At 64.1% G+C, this 25,945-nt stretch overlaps 2 protein-coding genes across 4 annotated transcripts; both read right to left on the bottom strand.

Moving 5' to 3' along the window:
• Nucleotides 1–11,524: 11,524 nt before the first annotated feature.
• MST1R (macrophage stimulating 1 receptor) lies at nt 11,525–18,796 on the bottom strand. 2 transcript variants are annotated; one of them, XM_086469936.1, is made up of 20 exons: nt 17,582–18,796; nt 16,205–16,393; nt 15,998–16,123; nt 15,750–15,920; nt 15,362–15,531; nt 15,090–15,267; nt 14,854–14,999; nt 14,577–14,738; nt 14,270–14,363; nt 13,939–14,166; nt 13,711–13,857; nt 13,478–13,637; nt 13,302–13,394; nt 13,002–13,223; nt 12,841–12,921; nt 12,553–12,734; nt 12,364–12,473; nt 12,086–12,251; nt 11,875–12,011; nt 11,525–11,792 (listed from the first exon to the last, which is right to left on the bottom strand). In XM_086469936.1, the coding sequence occupies exons 1-20, from the start codon at nt 18,794–18,796 to the stop codon at nt 11,525–11,527; spliced, it is 4,245 nt and encodes a 1,414-aa protein (XP_086326062.1). The 2 variants fall into 2 exon arrangements, with proteins under 2 accessions (XP_086326062.1, XP_086326061.1); XM_086469935.1 differs by having other exon boundaries at nt 13,002–13,394.
• Nucleotides 18,797–20,908: 2,112 nt separating this feature from the next.
• MON1A (MON1 vesicular trafficking associated A) lies at nt 20,909–24,668 on the bottom strand. 2 transcript variants are annotated; one of them, XM_009956531.2, is made up of 5 exons: nt 24,542–24,668; nt 23,848–24,315; nt 22,920–23,685; nt 22,657–22,804; nt 20,909–22,257 (listed from the first exon to the last, which is right to left on the bottom strand). In XM_009956531.2, exons 1-5 carry the CDS (start codon nt 24,666–24,668, stop codon nt 22,117–22,119), a joined length of 1,650 nt encoding a protein of 549 aa, XP_009954833.2. In that variant the 3' UTR covers nt 20,909–22,116. The 2 variants fall into 2 exon arrangements, with proteins under 2 accessions (XP_009954833.2, XP_009954834.1); XM_009956532.2 differs by lacking the exon at nt 23,848–24,315.
• Between the last annotated feature and the right edge of the window lie 1,277 nt (nt 24,669–25,945).

Genomic DNA, 25,945 nt, shown 5'->3' with positions numbered 1-25,945 from the left:
CAAGCTGGCCCCTCCAGCCCTCGTTTGCAGATCACTAATGATTTATTAGGTAGCCAGGGCTAGCGCAGAGCCCAGGGCACCCGCTGGGGAGGCAAGTGGAGGCGAATGGACCCTTTCCCACTTCTCAGCCCAGTTTTGCCTCATAGTGACATTTCGGTAGCCAGGGCTCCCCCAGACGCAGCACTGTCACATGCTGTCACATGGGCAGCAAGTTACAGCAGCCTCAGGTTCCCGTCCCTTCCAGCCCCAACAGTCCCACTGCAGCATCGGGCAGGTGGGCACCACAGTTCGGTGGTGCCGGCCCTTCTGCCGCGGGCAGTAGGCAGGACACCAGCCCTGGCATGTGCCAGCTCCTCTGGCCCTTCAGGAACATTTTGCCCCTTGCTTTGCTGCCGGGAACCCTTTGAAACCAGACCCTGCCACAAAGCTTCCCAGCAAAAAAATGGTGCCATAAAGTGACTTTTTTTCCTTTTCCCACTTCATTACTGGGAGGAAGTTTCAGTTGACATTATTTTCGGATGGTTCAGAAGGAGACAGAGCTCCCTGGGTCCCCCTAGACCTCTCGGACGGGCCCGAGAGGGACCCCATGATGGAATGCTGGCACAATGCTGGAGGCACCCATCACCTGCTGCTAAAGCTCCTGAAACACCACACTGTGATGTGCCGGCCTCACTGTGCAGCACCGGCAGTACCTGAGGCCCGGCAGCGAGGGCTGCGGGAGGATGGCAGTGCGGGATGCAGGAGCCGGCATCGCGGGTACCCAAGCTCCGAGCCTGTTGCTATGGCAATGGGAGCTGGAGATGCAGAAAGCGGCACATCCTTTGGAGGGGGCAGGGATGGGCAGCACCAGGCAGCACCCGACCCACCTGCGGATGTGCAGCCCTGTCCCCACTGCACAGGCCCTGGGAGGAAGGTGGTTCTGCCCACAACACCCAGGGCATGCACCTAAGCGCTTCCTGGGATGATTGACCCCAAATCTGGGTGGGATGTGGGTGCAGCAAGCTGGGAAGCAGGGAGATGCTCTTTCGTGCCTCCATCTCTCGGGGCTGACCTGCCTCCATGCCTGCCTGAGCAATGCCTACAGGATAGGTGCTCCCAGCTCACATGACATGTGGGCACCTTCCTGCCAGGAAAGCCTATGCCGGGCAAGAGCACCCGTCCCCATCCCGCTCAGGGTGCCTCCACTCCTGAAAGAGAAGCAGAGCACCCATGGGACACCCTTCCCCACATTGCAGACCAGGTCAGGCTTTCCAGCCCACACTCAGCTCATCTCAGCTGCATCCCTGGCAAACGTGCCCTGCCTGGTGCTGCCGTGTCCCCATGCCACATGACGCTGGCTCTGCCATGCCACCGTGGCCAGCCGAGGGGGATGAGGGCTGTCCTGACAGCCACTGGAGTGGCATCAGGCTCGGTGTCGCAGGTCGGCAAGGGCAAGGCTGGCCTGCGGGCGGGTGGGAAGGCTGCCAGCGCTGGTGGCATGATGCCAGGATTAGCCAGGAAGGGGACCCGGGTGGGATGCATATATTGGGATTTTATTGCTGTCTCTGCAAGCACTCAGCTAATCTGTGCTCATAAAATTAGTTCCCATTGGTTTAGTGGGGACCCATCCTGCTGGGGCTGAGCACTGGCACCCTCCCCTGCCCCGGGCAAGCTCAGCGCACCCGCAGTACCCCACAAGGGAGCCTGACACCCAGCCCCACAGTGGGGCCAGCACTTGCACTCCACAGGTAAGAGCACCCCTCCCATGGCTGGGGAAACCTGGCGAGGGATGGGCAAAGCGGTGAGTGCTTCCTCCCCGGGGTGCTGGGGTGGGGGAGGCTGGGTGCTGCGCTGGCACCCGCACGCAGCCAGTGTGTGTTGTCGTCCCCCCCCCAAAGTGTCTAATTTGGGAGCAGAAGCAACAGCGGGTGTAAGATAATAGCGGGGAAGTGGGTGGCCGGGTGCGGATGGCACAGAGGGATGACGCAGCCGTGCAGCCCTCGACAGCGGGCCCCCCCAGCCCCCCAAACCCAAGCTCTGCCCCATGGTGTGGGGTGCCACCGGCCTTGCTCCGTCTCCAGCCCCACTTCCACCTGCAGCCTCCCTGGACGTGTCCGTGGAGGGCGGGGGGGGGAAGTTGTCCCTGCTGCCATCCGACCTCCCACATCCCGGGGGAGGAACGTATCGGGGAGAGGCACAAACGCGGCCGGGGACACAGCCGGGGCCGAGATGGACAGAAATATTGCTAGTGCAGGCAGCAGGCAGGCAGCGGGCAGGTGGGGGGGCTGCGCCAGCCCCGCGCTGCCCGCAGGAGCACCCAGGCTGGGGCAGAGGCAAGGCTGGGGGAGTCCCACCGCCTCCCAACCCCGGTGGGGTGCGGAGGTGCAGACCGGGCCACGCACCGCAGGGGAGGTCTCGGCCGTGGCCGTGGCCGGTTCGGAGAGATGCGGCAGCGGGAAGGGAGCGGGCTGCGGGAGAGGCAGGGGGCCCGGGAGGGGATGCTCGGCCGGGCGAGGGTACCCGGCAGCCCCCCCTCCTCTCCCTGCCACGGGGCCGGTCCGGCTTTCCGGGCTCCGCGCGGCACACGGGGGCGGCACCGGGGCAGGAGCGGCCCCGGGGGGGCGAGCAGGGAGGCGCGGGGGGAGCCGGCTCCAGCATCTTGCCGTGCCCGCGAAGCCCGTCGGGGCTCGGGCTCTGCGGGACGCGGGGTGCCGGCGGGGGCGGTGCGGTAGCGGGCAACCGTCGGGGCGTACACTACCCGGGACACGGACCGGCACGGCCCCGCCGCGGTGTCCCGGACCACCGTGGGGTGGGGACGGGTGTGAGGGGGGACTGGGGGCAGCCCCAGGCCAACAAGTGCCAAATCCCAAAAACGCTCCCACCCCGGGCCCGGCCCCCCTCGCCCACGGCACGGACGGGCACAGCTCGGCTCGGCTCGGGGCTGTCCCGGTGCGGCGCCGCGCTCACCTGCACGCCTCTCCGACCTCAAAGGGGGCCGCGGCCCGGGGCCGCCACTCGGGGGGGGGCTGCACGCCCCTCCCTTCCTCCCTCCCGCGCGGGGCCGGTGCGGATCGGAGCCGAGCCGAGCCGTCGGTCCGTCGCGGCGCGGCCCCGCGCGCCCGGCGCGGCAAGTTGGGGGGGGGAAGGACGGCGGGGCCCCGCCCCCCCGGGGCGCCCCGCCCCGCCCCTGACGTCACCGCCGAACTTCGCGCCCCGCCCGTCGGGCGCGGGAGTTGCACCCGCGGGGACGGGTCACGCGTGACGCTGGGACGCGCCCCGGCACCGCGGCGGAACGTGGCGGCCGTGTCCCCCGGAGCGGCCCCCGCGCCATGGGGAGGGCGACGGCAAAGCCATCAGAACAGGGCTGGGGCACTGCCACACCTCGGGGACCGGGGGACCCCATGGGACCTCTCGCCATTGCCCACGCGGCTTGCTCCGTTCTCGCTGCTGCCCAGCCGGGTGAGCCGGAGCTGCCTGCGGGTGTCCCCTGGGCCTGTCCCCGCCCCAGGGGGTGGCCACCCGAAGGGAGGCTGTGCCCCATGGGCAGCAGCCTGCTCAGGTCTGAGGGCTGGGGCAGCCCTGGTGTCACAGCAGGCTTTGCTGAGATTGTGGGGACTGAGGTGAGAGCACCAGCGTGAGCCAGGACCCCTGGGCTGTGCCATGGCCACCAGCCCTGGGTGGGACAAGGCAGAAGGGGATGGGATGGGATGGGATGGGATGGGATGGGATGGGATAGGATAGGATAGGATAGGATAGGATAGGATAGGATAGGATGGTGTGGATGGGATGGGTGGGATGGGATCAAGTGGCTGGGGCGGGGGGGGAATAGCACGGGCCTGGATGAATAGGGTTATCAGCAGTGCTGAGCATGGGCTCAGTGTCACAGGTGTCTGTCCCCTGAGGGCACTAAGAAGCACCACGAAGATGTGGGCAAACACAAGGTCCTGCCTCTGTGCCGCGATCCTGTGGGAACCAGGCAACTTCCCTTGTCCTCCTTCCCCCGCTGTTGGGTCAAAGATCCCGCTCACATCCTCCCCCTGCTGCCCCCCCCACCCCCCCACCCCGTGCAGTGATTGTCTGTGCCCCACAGGCTGGGCCAAGGGAGAGAAAGAAGCAAGAAATCAGCCACCCTGATACCCTTAACTCTGCTCACAGCCTGAGCATGGTGCCCAGTCCAGGGTGGGCAGCACAGCCCCAGGAGCGCAGTGGGGCCCCCAGCCCCTTCTGCAGCCCCTAGGGCACCTCGTTCCACACACAATGCAGCCATATGTGCAGAGCCTCCCAAACGGCTGCATGCTGTGTGCTGGCATTTGTGGCCCACATGGTGCCAATTCCGAGCTGCAGCCCCCCTCCCCCTCCCCTCCTACCCCTGCACCCACCAAACCCCAGCTCCCCAAAACCCCCCAGCCTGTGCCATCCTGAGCCGCTGCTGGGCTGTGGCCACCCTCTCCTGGGACCCACAGCTCCCAAGCCCAGGTCAGGCAGGCCCATGGACAGGGGACACCCAGGTCCCATCCCTAAAGCCAGCATCTCCTCTCCGTGCACAGGGAGACCAGGCAGCACCCCAAGGCAGAGGCAGCCCGGGGCACCGGTCCCCTGTGCACCACAAAGCCCCGTGAGCCCTGGGCCCACAGCCACCTGCGATGGGTAATTAACGGCATGTGAGAGCAAGGGAATTAGCAGGGCACTGTAGTTTGAGCTTCTAATCAAGAGTTTAATCATAGTGGCTGGCAGCAGTGTGGCGTGGTTATTAATCTTTGCACCTCGCGGGAACTTGGAGCGTAACTTACAATTGACCAGCAGGCACCTGGCGCGGCTCAGGGCTGCCCGGCAGTGGTTCACAGCACGAGGCACCAACCAGTGCTCCTTCAGTGCCCCTCGACCTGGCTCATACCTGTCACCCCCTGGCACCAGCCTCCTGCCTGTGGCAGAACTGCCTTGTGGTCCTGTCGCTGCCCACTTGATCTCCTTCTAGCCCCAGCTCTTCCTGGGCTCTCAGGCCACCCTGTGCCCCATTTTGGGGTGATTGGCTCTGCTGAGACCAACAGTGTTTGTTCCCGCTGTGCCCTGCCCCACTGTCCTATGTACCTGCCACCCTGTGTACCCACCACCCCATGCACCCGCTGCCCTGTGCACCCACTGCCCTGTGCACCCACCACCCCATGCAACTACCACCCCGTGCGCCCACCAATCCACGCACCCACGGCCCTGTGCACTCACCACACTGTGCACCCACCACCCCATGCAACTACCACCCCGTGCGCCCACCAATCCACGCACCCACGGCCCTGTGCACTCACCACACTGTGCACCCACCTCCTCCTGTACCTCTATGCATCCACCGCCCAGCACCTACCACCTTGTGCACCCACTGCCTTGTGCACCCACCACCCTGCCCACTGCCCCATAGTGAGCCCAGAGCTGGTGTGGGGTGACGTGGCCAGTCTGGGGTGACATTTTCCACAGCACTCCTGCAGTGAGCGAGCCCCAGCTGTCAGGGCTGGGGGCATCTGGCCTTACCCCTCTGCCTTGGGTGGGGGACACACAGGACGGGGGCAATACCCAGCTGTGCTTTTTGCCTGGGGTGAGGGGACACGTGGCCACACCCCTCTGCCCCAGGCAGGGTGCAGGGGTTGCAGGGTCAGCCCAGCCTGGCAGCCCAGTGCTGGAGTGCTCAGGCTGGGGTGCAGTGGGGTGCGGTGGGGTGTGTGTGGGGGGGGTGTCTGTGACTCAAGCGCCACGCGGCACTGCATCCTGGCGTGCTCACCATCACCATGGTAACCGCCAGGCAATCAGCGATAATTGCGTGTGTCGGCCTGGCAACCGGGCCAAATAAACCCCATCCCTCTTTTCGGGGGGCTGGCAGGGGTGGGGGGCAGGATAAAAGGGGATGCAGCCATCGATTGCCACCCCTGGGCCCTTTATTGGGGTCAGCAGCTGCGGGGGTGCACGGTGGCAGAGCTGCTCTCCCCATAGCCATCCTGCAGCACCCATGCACCCTGGAAGATGTCGAGGGGGGCGGCCAGTGAGCTGCCCAGCCAGGTGGCCACATGGCGACAGGGGGGACCCCAGCTCGTCAGTCAGGCGAAGCCATGCTGCAGCGTGGTGCCCCCCGCCAGCAGCAGGTGAGGCAGGGAGTGGACAGGGGCGGCCCTGCAGTGGCACAGGCTGCGGGCCACCTGCTCCAGCAGCCCCAGGGTGATGCGGGCCAGCACTGCCTCGGGGCGGTGGAACCGCTTGTCCCCCAGGAGCAGCCCTGAGGCACTGGGTGGGGTGAGGGGCAGGGTCCCCTTCAGCCCCCAGCTAGACACAGCAGCAGGTCTCCTTCAAGCAGTGCAGGGGGTCAGCGTCCAGGTAGACCCCTCAGGACACCAGCAGTCAGCCCAGCTAGAGGGTGAGGGCGTCCCCAGCCATGTCCAGGTGGAAGGCGGCATGGGGCAGCACATAGCCCTCCTGCACCTCCATCGTGGAGGAGGTGCTGGCACCCCACTGTAGGTGGCTGTGAGAGTAGGTGGTGAACAGGGAGTGAGGCAGCACCAGCATGGCCAGCACACAAAGCCCTCAAAGAGCACCTTGGCCACCTTCTCCCGGTTGGTGGTTGGGGAGAGCAGAGTGTCTGTGGCCAGCACTGTCACCTTCTCAGGGCAGACACCCAGCTTCCTGTAGAGGATGTGGTGCCGCAGCTCCTCCAGCCTGTTATAGTCAGTGACCACACCGTGAGTGAAGACAGAGCTGCCCCGTGCCTGGCTGGGGCACCACCGTCCTTGGCCAGCCTGCTCCTGATGTGGCCCATCCCTGCGTTGATGATGATGGTGCACAAAGCCTTGTACCTTTCCACTGGTTTAGCGCCCTTCACATCCAGGACTGGCTCTGGTCCCCAGAGCTCTGCCTGGAGAGGGGGGCTCAATTGCCAATAGTGACTGCCTGGATTATGGTGGCAACATCACCCATGGCATCGGGGTTTGGTTCCTCTTCCCACTGGAAGACTTTCAGGGTCCGCTGAGCCTCCCTGGGGCAGTACCTGTGGCCATAGGGACCAGGGCACAGAGAAGCTGCTGAGGCGAGGAGTTTCACACGCAAATCAAGTTGGGCTCCTTGCCTGGAGAGAACTGTCCCCAGGAAGAGAACTGGGACTGGGATGTGGCTGGCACAGGTCATGACCAGGCGCTGAGGTGGGGTGAGCCTCACCAGCTGAGGGCAGATGCTGTCTCAGGGGCAGAAAAAGGAGGAAAAGATGTGCCTTGTAGGATGGAAGGCTTCGGAGTAAAGAAAAGCTCCCTGGGGGCCAGTAGAACTTCTTGGGGCCACCAAAGCTCCCCAGGGGCCAACAGAAATCCTCAAGGGCTACCAAAGCTTCCCAAGGGCCATCAAAGCTCCTCAGAGACAAGCAGAGATCCCCAGGGTCCACCAAAGGTCCCCAAGCGCCACCAAAGCTCCCTGGGGGCCAGAAGAGCCCCAGATGGGTGCAGGGGTGCCACAGGCAGTGCGGGTGCCCCCAGGTACGGGTGCCAGAACTAGGTGGGGAGCACAGAGGGAGAGGGCTGGCTGCCGGGGCTGGGCGTGCAGCCTGCCTGGAGTGTGGGCAGCAGGGCCAGGGGAGCTGGGGTGCAGGCAGCCCTCCCCGTCTCTTGCAGTCATCATTAGCAAAACTTGCTGGTTTCTAAAAATGGCGCCGTGGTGCTGCGACGGCAGCTCTTCACGCCCGCTCCCCAGCGCGCCGGCAGCTGCTAAAAACAGCTTGGTGCTGCCTGCTGCCTCCCGCCACCTCTCGCCAGGCTAGCTGATGCCGGAGACCACTGCTTCGCTCAAATGCTGATTTGGCACAATTTTCCCCGTCTCCAATCCAGCCCCCAATGCTGACTGCCTGGTGGGCCTCAGCGGAGGTAAAAGGGGGGAAGGCTGCCCACTTGGGTGGCAGCCACCACTTGCACCTGGCCTTTGCACCTGCTTTCCCATGAGGAGCCCAAAACCGCTGCCAGCACCAAGTGCCATTGTGGCAGCACTGGCAAATGCCACCGCAGCACATCCCCAGGCACTGCTGGCAGCAGGACCATGCCCGGCTCTGCCTGTGCACCCGCAGCCCCATGCACGGCCACTCATGTTTTATAGATGGCTCTGATTTTAATAATTAATCTCTGCTAACGACAGCACTTTCCCCAAATAAAACATTTAAAGTGCTGTATGTGCAAGGCGTGCTGCCGGGGTGGGATGTCGGCTGCTCTGCCGCAGCCATGGTGGGTGGGCACGGCACAATGGCACGGTGTGGCACAGCACAGCCACGCGTGCCCACAACTCAACCAGGTGCTCCACCAACTATGCTCAGCCATGCAGCACTTTAGGGTGCCACTCATCCAGTGCCCACCCTTGAGTGCCCACCTGTGCCTAGGCAGCACCTCTGAGACATCCCCAGCTGGGGCAGGGGTGCTGGGTGCCATGTGAGATGCCACACTGCGAGGTCCCTCTGCCTGTCCCCTATGCTGTGGCAGTGTGCACGCACCAGCGCTGATGCCAGCTGGCAGCAGCAGGCAGGGGCAGGCAGGGGTGGGCACTTGCCAGCCCATGGCATTAAAGGCTGGGCCCTTGCTTTTCACCTCCTGCAGCGTAATTAGGGCAGGATAAATGCGTATTAGCATGAAATCTGTCATCTCTGCAAGCACATTTGCAGAGGTAGGGGGTGGCGCAGTCTAAGGCAGGGGCCCTCCTCACGCATGTCATCATAACCACGCGAGCCTTGTCAGCTAGTGGGCAGTTGGCTATGCCACCCCACTGCAGGGCGTGGACAGCCCCGCTCACATCGGGTGGCCCCAGGGCTGCCCCATGTAGCAGGACAGTGGGCCTGGCACCCATCCACAGCCTTGGGCACCCATCCACAGCCTTGGGCACCCATCCACAGCCTTGGGCACCCACCCTGCCCTGTGCTGAGGACAACAGCCAGGGTGCCTGTCCATCCATCCATCCATCCATCCATCCATCCATCCATCCATCCATCCATCCGTCCATCCATCCCTGCATCCCTCCCTGCAACCCAGCTGCTGGTGGTGCCCCAGCTGCCCACCTTGGCTGCACTGCTGGCACCCAGCATCTCCCAGCACCAGTGCCCAGCATCCCCCAGCACCTCCTGTTTCTGATCCAGCCCTGATAACTGCACAGCGCCAGGCCCTTCCCGTTGCCACAGGAACTCGGCAGTGTAGCCAAAATGGTGCTGCTTGGCCTTGTGCAGGCAGGGCTGGTACCCATGCCGGGGGGCATGGCCACCCCAAAAACCCAGGCCAGGGGAGCAGTGCTGGCCCACCGTGGGGAAATTGAGTCACTATCTGGGCACATGCCCTGACTGCAGGATGGCAGGACCCAGTTGTGCTAAAAATACCCTCCTGGGAGCAGCGGCGGAGCCGTGCAGGTGTGAGGCGCCAGTGGAGATGGACAGCTCGGCTGATGGGAGCTGACGCAGCCCCGGGCTCCGGCACTGCTTAATGAGCAGCCAAGGAGGTTTTATTTAAAGCCAGTGCTGGCTGCAGGGCTCGTGTGGCCAGACACGGACCAGGGGGTGGAGCTGCCTGTGGCTGCAGGGCAGGGGCATGTTTCATCATACGCTGCCCATCCTGGAATTGCCCCAAGCATCCCCTGCCCAGACCCCCATCCCCAAACCCTGCCCTTGCCCCAAGTGTCCTGAGCTCTGGATGTGCACCTAGGGGAGTGATGCCCATCACCAGCCCCCTCCTTATTTCCAGTGTCTTGTTCTAGGGGATTTTTGCCCCAAAATTGTGGCAGAGTGGACATCCTCGTTGGGACAAGCTTCTCACAGATGTGATATCTGTCACCACTGCCAGCAGAACAAATGGAGAAAGTCAGCTCATCCAGGGGCGAGCATTGGTGGGGGCTCAGCTGCTTTCCTGTGCTCCTGGGCAGCCCCAATGCCAGCCTATAGGCATGCCCCAGGGCACCAGCTGCACCATCCCCTGCACAGGCAGTGGCTGAAGCACTTAGGGTGCAATTAAGTGAGGCTGGTAATGGTGCTTGGTCACCATGAGCATCCCTAAGCCTGATCCAGTGTGCCCCACTGGGACCCTGTGCAGGCAGGCAGGGTGGGTAGTGGTGCCCAAAAGCAGGCAGCACTGGGCAGCACCGTGGGCTGGGTGCCACCGTGTCTTCCACCATGATCATGTGTTCTGGGCACTGCGGTCCCATGGGCTCCTCAGTGACAGGGACACTGTAATCCCATGCCCTGGACTCTGTGACACCCAGGCACCTGTGATCCCAAGGGCACCCTCATCCCATGCCCAGGCACCCATCATCCCAAAAGCATCATGATCCCAGGGGCAGCATGACCCCATGCCCTGAGCACCCATCATGCCATGATCGCAGGGGCACCGCGACCCACACCTCTGGCAGCAGGATCCCAAGGGCACCATCACCCCTCGCCCAAGAGCACGGTGGTCCCCATGCCATCTCACACCCCATGGCCCACTGTAGCCATGCAGCAAGGTGGGTGCCTTGAGCCCACCCAGCTGGCAAAGACCACCCTGGCTGGCCGAGATGCCAGTGGAGCTGCCGGGGCTATATTTAGCTGCAGCTGAAAAGGGTGGAAAGGGCTGTACGCAGCAAGATTCCACCTCCTCACCACAGCCCCCAGCTGCCCAGGTATGGGGGCAGAGGTGAGGGACATGGTTTGGCACCCGCTGCCGATTGGGATGGCTGGTGAGCAGGGCCACAGGCTCCAGCCAGAGGCAGCCGGGAAGAGGATTTTTAGGAAAAGCCTTTTGCTTGGTGCTGGCATCGCCTCCCGGGTGCCTGGGTCCTCTCACAGCGCAGGGGGCTGTGGTGGGACCCAGGGTGCACAGGGTGGCCCCGGCGTGGAGGGCACGGGGGGACAGTGCCCGGGGTGGCTACGTCAGCACCGGTGTGCAGGTGCCCTCCCGTGGCTGGCACGGGAACGGTGGGTGCATCCTCACCCACCCCCCCCGCCCCCGCAAGGTGGGTGCCCCCGGGGGGGGGTGGGGACCCGGGGCATGGAGCACCCCCCACGCAGGGGGACAGGGGTGCTGCCAACCCAGGGTACTGCCCGACCCCCCACCCCCACCCCCCCCCCGCCAAAGACACAGCACCAGCCAGGGAAAAAATATAATTAGGTTTTAGTGAGCGACTTGAGCAGCCAAGGGGCTGGAAACCCCACGGGACCCCTGGGTGGGCCAGGCCACCCCCCAGCACCCGTTGCGGCTGAGCCAGGGCTCCATGGCACCCAGCTGCTGTGGAGCTGAGCCCCAGACCCCACAACACAGTCTTGCCAGTGGGGCTGAGCCCCCCAGCACCCAGCCAGTGCAGGATTGAGCCCCATGGCACCCTGTGGCATGAGACCAAGCCTAGGGAGCGGCCAGCAGGGTCTGGGCATGAGCTGTGGGAGAGCACCCCACAGCACCCAGCCGCCTCCCAGCACCCATCCCCTAGGGAGGGTGTCCCATAGCACCCAGCTGCACGCTGCATTCCTCCTAGGGTGAGTGTGCCCACTGTCTATGTGGGTCCAGGAGCCCCCACAGTGCAGGGCACCCCATCAGCACACGGCTGTGTCCTCCTCTTCTTCTTCCTCTTCCTCCTCCTGCTCCTTATCCTCCTTGTTATCATCCTCGACATTGTGCAGCTCCCCCAGGAGGACAGGGGGGAAGGGGGTGCCACGATCCAGGTTGACGTAGGTGACGGCCAGGTTGACGTAGTGCTCACCCTCCAGTGTGGCCAGGACATGCTCCAGCTCGCCCACCAGCCCCGTGAAGGATGGTCTCTCCTCAGGCATCGGTGCCCAGCAGCTCAGCATCACCCCATACCTGCCCCAACACCCTCATCAGTGCTGGCAGCACCCTAGACCAAGCCCCCCCGCCACCCTGCCCACCCCCCAGCCCCACTCACAGGGTGTCGGGGCAGTGGTGGGGCTGCAGCAGGCGTCTCCCCTGCAGGAGGTAGCGAGCCATGTCGTAGGGGTCCACCCCGGGGTATGGTGATGCCCCCCGCGTCAGCAGCTCCCACATGAGCACCCCAAAGGACCACTGCCAAGCAAACAGCTGCCATGGAGGGGGCAGGTGGGATGGCAATGAGGATCGGGGACGGGGGTCGTGCCTACCACATCTGACTTGGTGGTGAATTTTTGGGTCTGGAGGCTCTCCAGCGCCATCCACTTGACGGGCAGCTTGGCATGGCGGTGCTGCCGGACGCTGTAGTACTCCTTGCCGAACACGTCCCGTGCCAGCCCGAAGTCAGCCACCTTCACTGTCAGCGTCTCGTCCAGCCTGTGGGATACAGTTTTGGGGGTGGGCCACTAGGTAGCAGCCCCCCATGTCCACCTCTAGGTCCATGGGGTTGACCTCATGGCAGGGGTCCAGTAGGAGAGGCCACACTCACATGCAGTTTCTGGCTGCCAGGTCCCGATGCACAAACTTCTTCTGGGCCAGGTACTCCATGCCCAGGGCCACTTGCAGCCCGAAGCCAATGAGGTCCTTCACCGTGGGGCTCTGTGGGGTGGAAGCAGTGAGTAGGGCAAGCTTGGCCCCACACCGCCCCCCCCTCCCACTCTCCAGGGTACTCCCTTACCCTCTCCTGGGTGCGGATGAAGTGGCGCAGGTCCCCGTGGCGCATGTAGGGCAGGACAACAAGGGGCAGCCCATGGCGGGGCAGGCACACCCCCAGCAGCGAGAGCACCTGGGGGTGGTGGAAGCTCTTCATGAGGATGCCCTCACGCAGGAACTCCTCCACCTCCTCCACGTCCGTGATGCCTGCCAAGAGCCATGCCGTGGAGCGCCCCACCATCCTGCTGTGCTATGGGACAGTGCTGCAAGACCAATGACGCAGGACTGTGTGGTGGGAGTGGACGCTACTCACGGTGCAGGGACTTGATGGCGCAGTGGAGGTCCCCCAGCAGCGGGTCCATGTAGGTGCCATGGTAGACGCTGCCGAAGTGCCCTGTGGGGGTAGGTGGCATGAAGCTGGCACCACACATGGTGGGCAGGCAATGCTACAGCCATATCAGGGTGCGGCATCACCTTTGCCGATGACCTGGTGGCGGTAGGTGATGAGCCGCTCCTCGGGGATGAGGATGTCCTTCACCTCCTCCAGCAGCTCTGGCCGCAGGTCCTCCAGGCAGCAGGATGTGGCCCTGAGCAGGGGCATTGAGGAGCCACCACCTGCCACACTGGTACCAGCACTGGCACCGGCAAATTGTGCCCGGGGTCCCACTGGGCCAGGACTGCCTGCCGTGGGCAGCACTGCCAGGGCAGACAGAGGCAGGGTGAGGGCTGGGCGGGCACCCAGCACCCCGCCACCCACCAGTGACACCCACTTACCCAACACCTCCCTGTAGTCAACGCCGGGGCGCTGGGTAGTGGCGGGGGGGTAATGGTGGCCAGGCTGCACCAGCAGCTCCAGGTTCTCCATCCCTGTGGGCAGCAGCGAGGTGGGTGGGGGGCAGCATGGCAGGGGACCAGGGGGCAGCAGGGTGCCTGGTAAGCATGACACTCACCACCCCTCTTCCTCCAGCGCCAGCGGAGCAGGATGGCAGCCAGGACACAGCAGAGCAGGAAGGTGATGCCAGTGCCCAGGGCCAGACTGGCAGCCAGGTCCAGTGAGGCGGTGAGGGGCAGCACCCAGCCCAGCACCTCACAGGCACTGTTCACGCAGATCTGGGGGATCAGCGGCTCAGTGACGATGGGGTGGGGGACACCGGGAGGGGTTACCCACCTGGGGGGTGCCTACCTCCACAGGTGCCCCAGCTGAGGGCAAGCGCAACTTGCGGGGCAGGCGGCACGTCACCTCGTTCTTCAGCACGTTGGGGTGGCATTCCCGATCCCCCACCATCATGGTGATGTTCATGCAGGTGGTCACAGCGTCCAGCCCCAATTGCTGCCCAGACACAGCACCCTGAGCCTGGGGGTCCTGGTGGTGGAAACCCCCCACCCTGGATCACCCTGTTGCTCCACATACATGCACCTCGATCTCATCATCGCCAGGCTTGAGGTGAAGGCGCCCACCCTCCTGCTCCAAGGGGAAGACCTTGGGCCGGGGGTAGTAGCGGAGGCGAAAGAGCCAGCGGCCAGTGGCACCATCCAGCAGCACGCTCAGGTTCCCCAGTACTGTCTCCACCTTGCTCTCGAAGGGGAAGGCCGGACTGCGGCACAGCAGCTGCTCTGGCATCCGTGGGCCCTCGCACTCCTACGGATGGGGGGATGCTGGGTGCCGGTGTGGCACAATGCTCAGGGGGTTGGGGTGAGCAGGGAAGGGCTGGGAGGCAACAGAGTCCTGCCCCAGTGCTTACTATGGCTTCAGTCCTCACTCCACTGGCTTCAAAGTGGATCTTGGCGTGATACACCGAGTCCAGGTGGGTGCCAATGATGGTGAGCATTGAGCCCCTACAGCAGGCAGGTATCAGGGCCCTAGATTACATATGGTCCCCAGGGTGCACATGGTCCCCAGGGTCCATGCAGTCTCTAGGGTGCATGTGTCCCCCAAGGTTACCATGGTCCTTGGGGTCCCTGTGTCCCCAGCACCTCATCCAGCCCAGCCAGGGATGGTGGGGAGTCCAGGGCTGTCCCCCACCAGGGGATGGGAGCCCACACACTCACTCATAGCTGCAGCTGGGGACAATGGCCGAAACGAAGGGATCGGGGCGGTACTGGAAGGGCAGGGGGACCGGGAACTCCTCCCCGTCGATCCACAGGGCCACCCAGGCTGCACCCAGGCTACCTGCAGCGGGAGCTGTGCACCGAATTGCTCCGTCACCCTGCCTGGGGACACGGTGACCACAGCTGGAGGGGACTACTGGACTGTGGGGGAAGGTCCTGGGCCTGTCCAGGTGCCAGGGTCCCTGCTGTACCTGTCAGGGGGCAGGACACGGCATACCTGGGCTGCCCAGCCAAGGGGCACTTGGAGCCGTTGACCATCACCTGCCAGCTGCTCCCTGCCGAGAGGTGGATGCCATGGAGTGAGAGGTGGGTGCCACCCCCCTGGGGGCCAAATGGGGGGTGCAGGGCACTGACATTGGGCTCCTGGGCAGAGATGGGGTCAATGAGGTGGGTGGGTGAGCCAGACCCCTGCCTCAAACCCTGCCAGGGATGACTGTCAGTGCAGGGCCATACCACGAAGATGAAGCCGCCAAGGGTGGCTGAGCCATGGACGTGGAAGCCGGAGGGCCCAGCGGGTTCCTCCACTGTGAGCACGACGTCAACCAGGCCCCCCACTGCTGTTGGGCCCCCGGGGTCTAGCTTGCACACCAGCACATCCACAAAGTCCTTGCGGCGGGAGGTGGGCAGCAGTCTGCAGGGTGGTGATGTGGGTCAGCCCTGGGCCGGGGAGCAGCCACAGACCCCTCTCTGCTGCTGTTTCCCCCCTCCCTGGCACTGCTGTGCACCTGTGGCTCCTGCTCTCCTCCAGCAACACAGTGCAGCCTCGCTGTCCCACTGCCACCCGGTAGGTGCTGGGGGGGCTGTGGTGGTGGTCGGGGTCCAGGTGGGAGCGGAAGGTCATGCCACAGAGCGTCACACGTGTCCGGCCCCGCAGTGGGGCGCTCTGGGGGTGGAACTGTGGGAAAGGCACCTGTATCACCCTGAGATCTGAAAGCCTGGGGATGGTCACAGGTCTGGAAAGCCCCTTCCCAAGAGGGGTATGATACCCGTCCCAGGGAGAGGCTCTCCAGATGGAGCAAAGGTCCCACCATGTGCCACCCCATTTGCCACCTCACTCTCCATCTGAGTGCCCTCGAATTGTGGGGTGCAGGGGTGATGGCGGCGCAGACTTACATCAGTGAGGACGGGTGGGCAGCTGTCCTGGACCCAGGGGCCAGTGCACTCATGGTGGCGTGTGCACCCATCCCTGCACCAGCCACAGCCCATGAAGCGCTCAGCTTGCAGGCAGCGCTGGCACGTGGAGAAGTGGCGGCAGCCGGGGCCGGTGACATTGAGGCGCCACACCTGGGGACAGAGAGCAGAGGCGAGTGGGGTGTGTGGAGCTCAGCACCCACCCTGTGCCCCCCGGGTCCCCCACCCACCTTTGTGCCGGCAGTGAAGAACAGTGAGTGGCTCTGCAGCTCCATGGCACCTCGCACCGGCCCAGGCTCCCCCAGGGAGAAGTTTGCCAAGGTGACGAGGTAGGAGCTGGAGCGCTGGAGCACCATCTACAGCAGGGTGGAGTAGGGAGCTGAGCGCACCCCTCATGCCACCAGGAGCACCCCACCCCACCCAGCCCCCCATCCCACCTGGAAGATGCGTCCTCCTGCCGTGCCCAGGTGGGCCACGGTGATGTCCCCCAGGGCGGTAACAAAGATGGAAGTGAGGAGGACGCCAGCCAGCTGCCTGTTGAACAAGTCCACCTTATGGGAGGTGGCGGGGATGAGAGTGGGCTGGTCCCAGCAGCTGGTGTTGGCCACCGGTGCAGAGAGGTTCACCTGTGGTCGAACATGGGGTGGGTGCCTTGAAGCTGGCCCTGGCACCCTGACCCCCCTATACCCTCGTGAGTGGGCGCCAGCTCCAGCTGTGAGATATTTTGTGGAGCAGCCGGTTGCCCAAGCTCCACTCCAGGCTGGGAAAATTTTTTGGGAAAAAACATCTGCAGCCTGTCCTACAGCCCTTGCGTGGCGTCAGATCCTGCCCTTCCCTCCCACCTCATCTGAATGTGGTCATTGGTGCCGGCACTATGGGGTGGGCACCCCAAAGCCAGCCCTCCCTAATCCCTGAAGCTTGGCAGGGGGCTGGGGTTGAAGGGGCAAACCAGGAGCCAGGAGGTCGGGGGTCCCCTCCTGGCTCGCCGTGCCAGTGGCGTGAGTCAGCGGCAGTGAGCTGTCTGCTCTTCGCCCAGGAAGAGGAGGGGATTTGGCTGCACCATGCCCTGAGCCTGGATGAGAATGCCAAAACTCACGTCATGGGTGCTTGCTGGGACCCTGCCTGGCAGAGGGGGCCCTGCTGGGGCACCCGCCCGTCCCCATCCCCTCTGTGCCAGGGCTTGTGCCTGGTACACAGTGTTCCTGCCCTGCGGTGGCAGGTGAGAAACCCCGGTGACTAATTGTGCTTCCGCCTGTGGCTTATTTGCCCAGAGAAGGCGGTGGCCCCAGGGCCAGCACGGGCAAGGCAGGAGCGGCTGGGCACCCCATGCACTCTGGCCTGGGGCATACTGAGGCCCTTTGTCTTCCTTGTCCCCCGCACACATAAACAAGCTGGAAAGGGTGGCCATCAACAATCCAGCACTGGGGAAAGTCACTGTGGGGGCCGGAGCTGGTGCTTTCTGGGACAGCCACACTGAGGAGGGGAACTTTTGGCCCGATGCATGGCAAGCAGCAGTATGCCCATATGCCAAGACACGTGTAAGTGGCACCTGGCTCAAGTGAGCACTGGGTGCCTGGAGTGAGGAGTGCAACCAAGTCCCCGCCAATACCCTGCCTCCTCTATGCGGCTGGGGCTGGCGAAACCTGGCTGGCAGGGCTGACTCATACCTGGGCAATGCTGCTCTTCCACTGCCCAACCTGCCCCTGGTCCACCCTGCTTTACCAGCACTTCCCGGCATTTCAGATCCACCTTCCCGCACCCCAGTCAATCCCCAGGCCCCCCAGGACAGACACAGTGCAGGGCAGAGGACTCACATTGTGCGGGCAGTACTCCACCGGCTGGAAGAAGCTGAGCCCCCGCAGCAGCGGCTGATGCCCGGTGCCACAGCACTTCTCCATGCCCTCCTCCATGGCCTGGTTGAGGAGGTGGAGGGGGAAGGCACAGACAGCTGAGTCCTCCTGTGGCACCCAGCTCTCCGGCTGGCTCTCAGCGAAGGCGCCAAAGAGCACTGTGTCGGTGTCGTTGATGCCAAGGTCACGGGCCAGGCGGGCACCAGGGCGAGCAGCATGGGCTGCCTGCAGCACATTGTAGGCGACATCCCGCTCAGCACTCTCCTCACTACTGCGCCGCCGCCGCTTGGACTCAAAGCGGCAGTCAAGGATGAGCTCGCGGTAGTGGCGGAGGTCGCGCTCGTGGGTGCTGAGCCGTGCCAGGCGTGTGTGGTACGCTGCCGAGCCCGGCCGCTCTGGCTGCACCGTCAGGAAGTAGACATGGTCCCCGTCAGTGAAGGAGTGCACGTAGTGGATAGTGTAGTTGTCCTGATATTGTGGCAGCACCGTCAACCACTGGAAGTCATCTGAAAAGCCATCCAAGGTGCCCTTCAGCCTGCGGACTGACACCGACTGTGGGCTGTACTGCGTTGCCACACTGCTGTTGATGGTGGAGCCAAGGTAGAAGAAAGAGGCGTAGGAGGTGGCCACCACAGTGGCACTGGTCCCCAGGGGACTGGCCACACAGTCGGGGCAGGACACTGCGCTGTTGCCCATGGCCGAGTACAGGCAGCGTGTGGTCGTGATAGCCACCTCGCCGTCCCGAACCTCCAGTTGGTGCTGGTAGCACAGCCCGTGCTGCGCCGTGCCACAGCTGTACAGCCACGGCTCCAGTGGGTCCAGCAGCAGCAGGACGTTGTCCGTGTCCTCGGGGCTGTCCACAGTGACTGGGCACAGGCGGCAGATCTCACACTTGGTGCTGCCCACCGGGCCAGTGACAAGGACGGAAAGGAGGTGCAGATCCGGGCTGGCCAGCAGGATGTGGTTGCGGATGGCCACAAAGATGGCGGCTGGTCCAGAAGAGTCGGTGAAGACAGCGACATTCTGCACGGGGCTGCCAGCATCAAGGCCGGGCAGTGTGTAGGGGACGGAGAAGTTCCTGGTGGAGCTGTAAGGGATGCGGGGGCACTGCCAGGTACTGGCACACAGCGGGGCCAGAGCAAGTGCCAGCAAGTGGCACACACAGCACCCCAGCCCCATGCTGTGCAGTGCTACCGGCGCGGGGTTACTGATGGCACTCAGCACTGAGCAGGGTCGGAACACAGAGAGGAAGGGTCACCACCACATCTGCCAAAATAAAGGAGAAAGGGTTTTACCTGCTGCGGTTAGGCAAAGACCCTGAGGCACTGCCGCAGCTGTGTGTGGGGCCAGGGGTGTCAGGGTCCGCCGGGGCCAGATGGTGATGGGTGCTGCTGCAGGAGTATCGGCTGCACCAAACCTCTTCCCAAATACTGCAAACAAGAGGTGAAGCCAAGCTGCCTGCGGCAGGGCGACAAATCCTGCCTGCTGCCACCTCCCAGACCCTCGCCTGTCCCCCGGAGGTATCCCTGCCCTGCAAGACCCGCCTTCTGGGGACTGGAATGGGGACCCCTGCCAGCCCCCCGGGGACAAGGACCCCGAGGGCACCCTGAGGCCGGGCCGGGGATGGGCACCCCTGCTGGCCCACCGGGACAGCAATGGGGACACGGGATCCCCGCGGGACTGGAACAAGTCCCCTGCCAGCCCCTAGGGACAGGGACCCCGACGTACCGCCGGGGCGGCCACCCCCCCGCCCCGCCCCAGTTCATCGGGGCCGGGAGCAGTCACCAGCCGGGGTCCCCGTCGGGTCTGGCTGCCCCCACCCGTCCCTCCCCGGGGTCGTCCCGTCCCGCCCGGTGCCGAGCCGTGCCGGGACGCTCACCTGGGCGCTGCCGGGCCGGGCCGGGCCGTGCCGTGCCGGAGCGGGGCCGGAGCAGGCGGAGCAGGCGGAGTAGGCGGGGCGGGCAGGGGCGGGTCGGGACAGGCGGGCCGGGACAGGCGGGCCCTGCCCCCGGGGCGGCGCGAGGTGCCCCGAGGGCCGGCACCGGCATACGCAGCCCGGTGGGACAGGGGTGCTCGGGGGAACAAGGAGCCCCAGGGAGCCGGGGGGTACACGGCCCCGAGGTGCCAGGAAGGTCGCTGGGCACCCCGGGGGGACAAGCTTGGATGGGCACGGTGCCCCGGAGAGACACGGATGAGAGCCGTGACCCCCGATCAGGACACGGGGTGTTGGGTTGGCATGACGCCTCGGGTGCCTACCGCAGCCCAGCGCTAACCGGGTGGACGTGGAAGGGTCTCTGTGGCTGGGAGGTGGCTGCCAGCATCCCAGGATGCAAGTGGAGTCCAGACACATCAGCACCCGTTGGCCCCTCAGCCGCAGCCCCCAGCTCCACTGCCATCGGCAGCAGGGGCTTTCGACACCCTGACACACGAAATTGCTGCTTCCCTGAAGTTGCCCACACTGGCACCACACTTGCAACTCACTGCCAGGCCGGCGGGTTGGCCTTCCGGGGGCTGCAGCTAGCTCAGCACAGGGGTTTCCAGCCGGGGGGGCAAGAGCAGGGCCAGGGCAGCCACAGCTTTGCAAGGGGAGCCATGGGGGTTATTTCTGTTGTGCTCATTCTTTCTCTCCTCTTGGATTACCCCTGACCATCAAGGGCTGCCTGTGGTGGCAGGAGGTGCCAGTGCTGCTGGGTCTTGCTGCTGTTCCCAGGGATGAAGGAAGATTCTTAACATCCCAATCCACTGCATGGATTTGTCCTTCAAGTGCCGTGTTCTCAGATGGTGGGGCTGTGAGTCCCAGCTGCAGACATGGACTTTTCCTCCAGCCGAGCACGGTGCTGTGTTGCACTACCAGGGTGACTTTGATCCCAGGAGGGGCTGAACATGCTGAAAACAGGCTCCCCTACCCTTGTCACCTGGCTAGCCTCAGCCCTCCCAGGCTCCCGCCCTGTGTTGTGCAAGGCCCAGTGGTCACGCTGGCCCCATGCCTTACCCAACAGCTCCTTCCTCCAGCTGTGTGTCTCCCACTTGGTTTCAACATTAGCTGGTCCTGGCCAGCTGTCCCGAGTTTTTGCTGCTCCCACCCTCCAGCACTGCCTCCTGCCAGCACAGCCCTGGCTGCCTTGCACCGCTCCCTGGCAGCTTTCCTGGCCCCCAGCAGGTCCCTGGGGCTGGATTGCCCCATACCCAAACTTGGACCAAACTTCCCTCCCAGCTTAGCCGCTTAGCCACGCCCCAGCTGGACACCCATGAGTGTGACGAGACTTGGCTTATGGTCCAGATAATGTTTATGAGCAGTGACAAGCAATTACACTCTGGCAGGAGCATAAATACAGGAGCAAAGTCCCTGCGTTAGCCCTGCTGGGTCTTTCCCAGCTCCCTTGGTGTCTGGGTGCCACGCTGGTATCTCTGCCCCTCCTTGAACATGCATTCCAGCGCTTGGCAGACAGCCCCAAAATGTGTGGTTGGGCCATGCCCAGTGTGCCGTGGCATTCACAGGCACTCAGCCCCATGCCAGTGCCTGGGAACAGTTGTAGAGGAGGTGGGCCATGCGCACGCAGCAAGCTCAGCATAGCTGGCTTGAGGGGCTGGGTTTGGGGTGCAGGTGCCCCACACCAAAGGGAAGATGCTTCTTGGGCTGGGGGGGCACCAGGGCCCTATGCCAGAGAGGTCTCCAAGGGGCTGCACTTGAGCCACCCCTTTAGGGTCTGCTGCACAGGACCAAGCACCACAAGCACCCTGATGGGCACCCTGAGTCTCTCTTGGGGCTGTTCTGTAACCCCATGGGGAGATGGACCAGACCCCACTGTCCTAGCTGGGGCAGGCTGACCCACCACCCTGCCTGCCAGTGTCCCCAGGGATGTCCTTCTCATGGCCATGGTGGGAAGGGTCCAGGCTCACACAGATGCCAAGGGGGCAAACCTGCACGGTGGGGCTCCGGGACTGCCTGGCACTTGGGGGGCCCAGCTCCCCCAGTCCAGGGAGAGGAGCAGTGCATGCTCCAGGCCAGCTCTGTCCCCTGCCTGGGTGGTGTCACCTGCCATCTGTGGGCAGAGCAGCATAGGGGTCCCCTGAGTTTTACCACATCTCCTCTGGGGACCCCCCACCCTTGGCACAGCCACAGGATGGCAGAGGAAGGAGGGTCCAGGGCACAGGAAGCAGGACCCAGGGGCTCAGCTCCCCTCCAGCAACCCAGGGTACTGGCAGCCCCACTCCAGGACCCTCACAACAAGGGATGGAGCTGGGGGCTGCAGAGGAAGGGCAGCCCCCCAGCTGGGGACATTGCCTGCAGATGAAAGTCCTGCTCATTCCTTCCCCTGGCAGCTGTGTACCCCATCTCTAACACCCAGGTTGGACAGTCCCATGGGTGCGTTTTCCCTGTGCTCTGGGGTCCCACCTTGCCCTCTCCCCTGGACACACAGCCCGGGCTTCCCCGGGGGACAGGCTCCCCAGCACAGCGGGGGCTCTCCCATCTGGCACCATGCCTTGGGCAATGCCAGTCAGTACGTCTGGGGCGTGAGAATGAAGAGTCGGTCTTCTTCCTTACGGATCCACTTCATGAGCTTGTTGACAGCACTGATGGCACCAGCCTTGGTCCCCAGCGGACTGTAGCATATGTAGAGCTCGAAGGCGCTGGTTACCTGGGTGAAGAAATAGGGTATACGCTGGGAAAATGTCTGCACCCCACTTGGGGCTGGCACTGCATCTTCTCCCCATGGGCTACTGGGAACGGGCACAGGGGCTCCACCACAGGGATACAAGGTGGCAGCAGGATACCCTAAATAGATGGCATCTGGTATGCTCAGAAATGGGAGGACCAAACCCCAGGGTTTGCCCCCAGAGTGGGTTTTACTCTGCAGCACTGGGGAGTTCACGACAGCGCGTGGCACAGCCCTTGGTGCTGGAGCTTGCCAGCTCCTGCCGCTATCCCTGCCCATCCTTTGGCTCACCCCCAAAAGGACTGTGTATGGGCTGGGAGCCACCCTGGGGACCACAGAGCTGGTGGTGTGCTGTTGCCAAACCCTGCAGACAGCCCTTACCCAAGCCAAGAGGTTCTCACGGGGGCCCATGAAGTAGATGTTCTTCAGGGGGCGTGAAGAGTTGTGAGCTCGGCTGTGGAGGTACTGGTAGAGCCCCAAGAGCCTTTCCTTCTCCTCCTCTCGCACGTAGGGTGCCTCAATCTCAGGGCTGCAGGAACACAGCACCCCGTTAACGCCCCCCCCAGAGAAGGGAATTTGTGGAGAAGGCTTGCCCCATGCCCTGTGCCATGGCCTTGGCTTGATGGTTCCCTAGGGGCCCTCACCTGGTGAAGAGCCCAGAGCTCTTGGACTTGTAGATGAAGTGCCGGAGGTCAGGGATGCCCACCTGGGCAACACTGTAGAAAGGGGTGCGCAGAGCCTCCTGCAGAGCATGGTGCATGCCCCGCCGCCGCAGGCGCTCCTGGAAGCGCCGCTTGCAGTCGGAGACAGTGAAGAAGTCTTCACGGTCAGTGGAGACCAGCAGGAGGCACAGGTCCATCTCCTGCTCCAGGTAGGAGATGTGGGCATGGAAGAAGCCACTGGAGTTAAACTTGGGGAGGCAAATGGGAGTCCAAGCCTCACCCTCCCGGAAGGAGGAAGAAGAGCTGATGAGGTTGAAGAGCAGATGGAGGTCAATAGGGTGGAGGAACTGATCTTTTTTCCTCACAAGAGACACCAGCTGGTTCCCTGACAGAAGAATGGAGAAGACCAGGCTCTTGGCCTTCGCCTGCTGGAGGCTGGTGCTGACAGCATCCCGGACACTGGCAGCCAGGGGCAGGCAGCGCACAGCGCCCATGAGGAAGCTGGGGTCGTGGGCCATGAGGTCCAGCAGGTTGTCAGTGATACGCTCGGAGCCGGCCAGGAGCCTGCGCAGGTCGTAGTTCTGCTTCTGCTGGAAGATGTGGTTGAGCTGGGTCCAGGTGAGTAGGCTCAGGATCTGGTAGTAGATGTACAGCAGCTCATGGGCAATCTCCTGCTCCGACTGCTGGGTCCGTGCCACTGCCACCAGCACCAGCGGGCTCCTCCGCACGAAGACCACCTTGTAGCCATCTGTTTGGGAGGGAGTCCCCAGTGGGGCCGGGGACAGTTCTGTAAGTCTGGCTCCCTGGGGCTGCAAGGTGGAGCCAGGCTACAGCCTCTCCCCTCCAGCCTCCAATCTGTCCCTGGGGACAGCTAATGTGGCCCCCATCCCACTCCCCCCCAGGGCAGTACCTGCATGGATGGACCGAATGGCATTTTTCTCAGCCTCTAGGAAGGACACCAGGGCCATCATGACACCCATGGTGCTGGAGAGGGCCTCCTCAGAGCCGTAGCGGGAGTACACGGGCTTGCCCGCCTCGCTCAGCACAAAGACATGCTTCCGGTGCATACGCCAGGTGTCCATGGTCACGTCCTCCTCCTCCTTGCCTGACAGCACTGAGTCGTGGCGGGTGGTCTGCAGGGACGGCTCCAGCTTCCCCTCCTTGCTCTGCCTCATCTCCTCCTCTAGGTCGAGGGCCATGCCTGTGAGCTGTGTGCTCAGCTCACTGAAGTCCTTGCTGATCTGCTCCATGCTGGTTAGCTTGGCTGGCTCCCCCCGCCTCTCCTCTGGGCTCTGTGCCGTGGCCACCCCGTCCTCGGGACTTGTCAAGTCCTCGTAGGATCGGGTGTGCACAAACATGGCTCCCTCCTGGCCCGCCCCTGGGAACAACAAGCCATTGTTGCTGCCACGCTAAGGCAGCGGGCAGATGGAGGGTCCAAAAGGGACATAGGGCTGCAGGGAGGGACCTGCTCTCCTCTCCCCAACCTGCAGCACCAAGGGGTGCAGGTCCTGCTGATGGGGAGTCTCCCGCATAATGAGAAGCTGTTTCCCACCCCAGCTCCCCGCCCCCGCCCACTTACTCCCACAGCGAGCTCTGCCCCATACCTGGCTCTGTCCCCTGTGCCAGCCCCGGTGTGGGGCTCTCAGACCTCTCCGTGTGCTGCCCATCTCCCGGTGCCAGGGACCCGTTGGGCACTTCCCAGCCTTTCTTCTTGTGGACGTCCGCAGCCATTCCTTGGGGCAGGACCTGCGTGCGACCCACAGCGTCACCCCTCTGTTCCCTCACCTACAAAACAAGTCCCGAAATGCTCTGCTCCCAAGCGTGCCCACGCCACCATCCTCAGCCCAATCGGCAGCGCCGAGCCCTGGTGAGACGTCAGGAGAGCCACTCTAATCCAGCGGGATTTCCTCCCTCCCACGGCCCCATCTCTTTCCAGCCCCCCCAGCACCTTTCATCCAGGCTTGGCCCTGATTTCCCGCGAGTGCTGGGAAAGCTGCTCAGCCTCCCTCTGCCATGTCACAGCATCGAGGGGGGAGATGTCCCTGGATAGGGCTAGTCCCGCACACCTACCATCCCAGAGGCCTCATGTTTGCAAAGGGCGGGTTTTATGGCTCTCCTTGGCCTGGATTAGGTGGCTGAGATGAGACTAGGCTAGTGGCACTCCTCCTGAGGCCACGGCTGCTCAGATGGTATAACCTCTTGTGAGCAGGTTGCCCTCCTGAGCCCCTGCCCCGTGGGCCCGCCCTCCTGGGCACAGCCTGGCCGTGCCTCCAGCCTGCTGTTTCCTCCTTGCCCCAGGAGGAAACTGGCTCAAAAGCGATCATACACACACGAGCAAAAGCAACAGGAGGAAGGCAGGCTGGCCTAGGACCCCGTGCCTCTAAAACTAGTTGGTGGGGAGGCTCACGGAGCCCCGGCTTTGCTCCATGCTTCGTGACACCTCCTGCCCACCAGGAGCTGTACTCCGACCCCAAAAGCCTGTGACACTCCAACAGCCCAGGACGATGCCGGGCTGCGGATTAGGGCGACGTTCTCGCCTAGCCCTTTGCCTCCTGGCTGCACCGCTGCCAGCCTGCTGCCCTTCCCTGGAGACCCCGAAGGTGAGGGTCTCCCCGAGACCCCCGCGACCCAGCGCAGGGCCCGTCCCGGTTCCTCTCCCGCCCAGGGGCGTCATGGCCCCTGGAGCACCGACGGGCCCAGGGGAAGCGCCAGTCCCGGGACCCCCCGCAGCCTCAAAGGACAACGCACAGGGACCGACCTTCGCGACTCCTCCCGTCGGCGCCGGAGGCCCGGGCGAGCAGCGCGGCGGGCGCAGCTGCGGCGGGGGCCGCCCGGCAGAGGCCTAGGCGGGACGGGGGGGACGACGCCGGCGGCGGGCGGCCACCTCCCGCCCTACCCCTACCCCTGCCCCCAGCCGCTGCGGCACCCCCGGCATCGCGGCACCCCGCCCCAGCAGCCCGACGAGAACCAACCCCCACGGCCTGGCCAGGCCGGGCCTCACCGCCCCA

Source organism: Leptosomus discolor, chromosome 9 (assembly GCF_034619465.1).
Source record: "Leptosomus discolor isolate bLepDis1 chromosome 9, bLepDis1.hap2, whole genome shotgun sequence".
NCBI lineage: Eukaryota > Metazoa > Chordata > Aves > Leptosomiformes > Leptosomidae > Leptosomus > Leptosomus discolor.
Note: the sequence above shows the minus strand (reverse complement) of the source record. Positions and strands in the feature narration are given on the sequence as shown.

Coding starts and splice junctions, on each gene's coding strand:
- MST1R (XM_086469935.1), bottom strand. CDS start 18,796: ATGGGGCTGGGGTGCTGTGTGTGCCACTTGCTGGCACTTGCTCTGGCC. Junction 13,858..13,938: donor ATGATGAGATCGAGGTGCAT/GTATGTGGAGCA, acceptor GTGTCTGGGCAG/CAATTGGGGCTGGACGCTGT. Junction 12,252..12,363: donor CTGGCAGCCAGAAACTGCAT/GTGAGTGTGGCC, acceptor TGTATCCCACAG/GCTGGACGAGACGCTGACAG.
- MON1A (XM_009956531.2), bottom strand. CDS start 24,668: ATGGCTGCGGACGTCCACAAGAAGAAAGGCTGGGAAGTGCCCAACGGG. Junction 24,316..24,541: donor GGCACAGGGGACAGAGCCAG/GTATGGGGCAGA, acceptor TGTTGTTCCCAG/GGGCGGGCCAGGAGGGAGCC. Junction 22,258..22,656: donor GTGAGAACCTCTTGGCTTGG/GTAAGGGCTGTC, acceptor TTCTTCACCCAG/GTAACCAGCGCCTTCGAGCT.